This window comes from Diaphorina citri, unplaced genomic scaffold, assembly GCF_000475195.1.
Source record: "Diaphorina citri unplaced genomic scaffold, Diaci psyllid genome assembly version 1.1 scaffold4153, whole genome shotgun sequence".
Lineage (NCBI taxonomy): Eukaryota > Metazoa > Arthropoda > Insecta > Hemiptera > Psyllidae > Diaphorina > Diaphorina citri.
In genome coordinates, this window is record NW_007381552.1 from 1 (window position 1) to 1,854 (window position 1,854).

Here is a 1,854-nt window from a genome sequence, read left to right on the forward strand (position 1 = left end):
TCACAGGTTTTATGCAATCCTTTTTCGCCGTAATTGTAGCTGTAACTTTCAATTCTAAGAGTAAAAGCCGGTGTTGAGATGTGACTGATTCTCCTGGAATCACTTTGCAGTCCTTTGACATTCTTATGATATCAGCACTACACAACCAAAAATCTATCTGAGTTTTTCCGGTTCCACTTTTAAATGTTATAAGGTGTTCGTCCTTTTTTCGAAAATAGGTGTTGGCAAGTTTCAGGTTGTAAGCATTTGCCAGTGTGAGTAGTTGTTCGCCTGGGTCATTTCTTGTTCCATACCCAAATCCTCCATGACATTGTTCGTAGCCATCTGCAACTTTTCCCACATGAGCATTGAAATCAGCTCCAATCAAGATTAATTCATTTGATGGAATATTTTCTAGGACTTCTTCTAGTTTTTCATAGAACTCGGCCTTTTCTGTATTATCGCAGCCAGTTTGTGGTGCATAGGCGCTTATGATGTTGTAAATCTCGTTCTTCAGTACAAGTTTTATTTGGAGCACTCTATCGTTTATTCCAACTATTTTGATGACACCTTCATGGTACTTTTTATGAAGAACAATTCCTACTCCATTTCTCTGAGAGGTCTTTCCATAGTAATAAAGTTTGTATTCATCATTGTCACTCTCTAGATATCTGCATTTGTTCACATTGGTGTTTTGCCATTTCGTTTCTTGAAGACATGCAATTTCAATATTCCTCCTTCTCATGACATCTGCTATTTCCTTACTCTTTCCAGTTAAAGATCCTATGTTCCATGTAAGCATTCTTAATTTTGATGACAAAACTGACGACATTGAAGTTGGTGCTGTTGTCGATCGGGTTGATGTTGATATTTGCGGACGAGTTTTCTGTTTCTTCTTCACTTCGCTTGCCCCTGGAATCCTGCAAGCTGGCACTGAAATTACTTCAGCCTCTAGATCAGCAGAATTTCTGCTGCTAGACAGGGTAGTGGATATATTTCGCCGTTGTTTTTCCATGAAGTTGAAACAGATTTGGTTTGACATAGATGTAGTTCTCTCCATCGACGGTCGTCAGACATGGAATTTGAAAATAGAAGAAGACAGGGTAAGATAAAGGAAAGGCAGTAGGCGGGGATTAAAGAGAAGTAGTACATGAAAAATAAGAAGTACTACTTAGTGAGATAGACCCCAGAGCATAGAATCAAGGATGGAAGGATAAAGGAGAAGGGCTCTGGAGAGGCTGATTTCAACAGTTTGAGACTGCTGGCCGATGAGGTCGCCACATCTCTACGGACATTGAATTAATTAAAATTGAATTAATTTACGGACATTGAATTAATTTAATTTTAATTGAATTAATTAAAATTAAATTAATTAATTAAAACATTATTATTTTGATGGATTTTAATTACCTATAATACCTATTGAACAATATTTTTTAGAACTAGCAATAAAAATTCAATTTTCGTTGAACCTCATTTCACGAAATGTAGGGACTTGATCTTTGAAAAAGTTCGTTCCCGACCTGTGACCTGAACTGAACGGAACGGAACTGATGAGAATAAGAATAATCTTATATTATAAGAACGAGATCCATTCACTCATTCACATTTCACATTTCATAGTTCACACACTGATCGCTCTATCTCTAGAACCACAACACCTAGAAAGCTGAAATTTGGTAGGAATATTCCTTTTATGGTCTAGGTGTGCAATAAGAAAGGATTTTGCGAAAATCTAAACCGATCCTGAGATATGATCAATTTCTGATCGCTAAAATCACCATAAGAAATACACAGAGTGCAAAGACTGCGGGAGAGAAAACTTTTCCTCGCTCCCCTAATATTTGAGTTTCGTTTATGTTTTTAGTTTGACAA

General features: G+C 36.8%; 1 protein-coding gene across 1 annotated transcript; it reads right to left on the bottom strand.

Moving 5' to 3' along the window:
• Window positions 1–293: 293 nt before the first annotated feature.
• LOC103520830 (craniofacial development protein 2-like) lies at window positions 294–781 on the bottom strand (the record flags this gene model as incomplete). Its single annotated transcript, XM_008485925.1, has 1 exon — window positions 294–781. A coding segment is annotated over exon 1 (488 nt), but the record flags the coding sequence as incomplete, so codon positions are not given.
• Window positions 782–1,854: the final 1,073 nt, after the last annotated feature.